The 429-nt window shown below is 32.2% G+C and overlaps 1 protein-coding gene across 1 annotated transcript in view; it reads left to right on the top strand.

Annotated features, from left to right (window-relative positions):
* Window positions 1-429, top strand: part of LOC119586817 (NADH dehydrogenase (ubiquinone) complex I, assembly factor 6-like) — a gene marked incomplete at its 5' end in the record, with an annotated part of 8,460 nt that overhangs the window by 6,904 nt on the left and 1,127 nt on the right. The window contains 1 exon segment of the mRNA XM_037935543.1: window positions 206-313. Within this exon segment, the coding sequence (XP_037791471.1) occupies window positions 206-313 (108 nt within the window).

Raw genomic sequence — 429 nt, 5'->3', positions numbered from 1 at the left:
AGGTTAACAGTGAATCATTTCCAAAATGTTAATTACTTATTAAAAATAAGTTTTGTTTTTACCAGTTTGCAATTAACTCCACCTTTAATTATAGTGTTTATATTGTACATTTTTAATTAGCAATGAATTAAAATCAAAGTTAAAATGTAATTAGGAGAATACTTTTGTATATGGATATTACAATACAAGAAATTTTGCTCTTCAGATGCAGCACAGTGTCTCTCAGGAGGACGTTGTGAGAGGAATACAAGATCAGAAGATGAAGGATGTGGTTTATGATATAGCAAGTATTGCTCATCAACACATTGAGCATGTGAGTACTCTGTGATGTAGCTTTTATCGCCAGGACTTTCATCAGGGGTTCCATTTGTTTTTTATTCTGGAGTGGTATTCACAAAAGGTCATGGACTCCAAAATTTGTCTTTGATG

The sequence above is a fragment of the Penaeus monodon genome, chromosome 22 (genome assembly GCF_015228065.2).
Source record: "Penaeus monodon isolate SGIC_2016 chromosome 22, NSTDA_Pmon_1, whole genome shotgun sequence".
NCBI lineage: Eukaryota > Metazoa > Arthropoda > Malacostraca > Decapoda > Penaeidae > Penaeus > Penaeus monodon.
The sequence above is the reverse complement of the archived record's forward strand: the minus strand, read 5'-3'. Positions and strand labels throughout refer to the sequence as shown.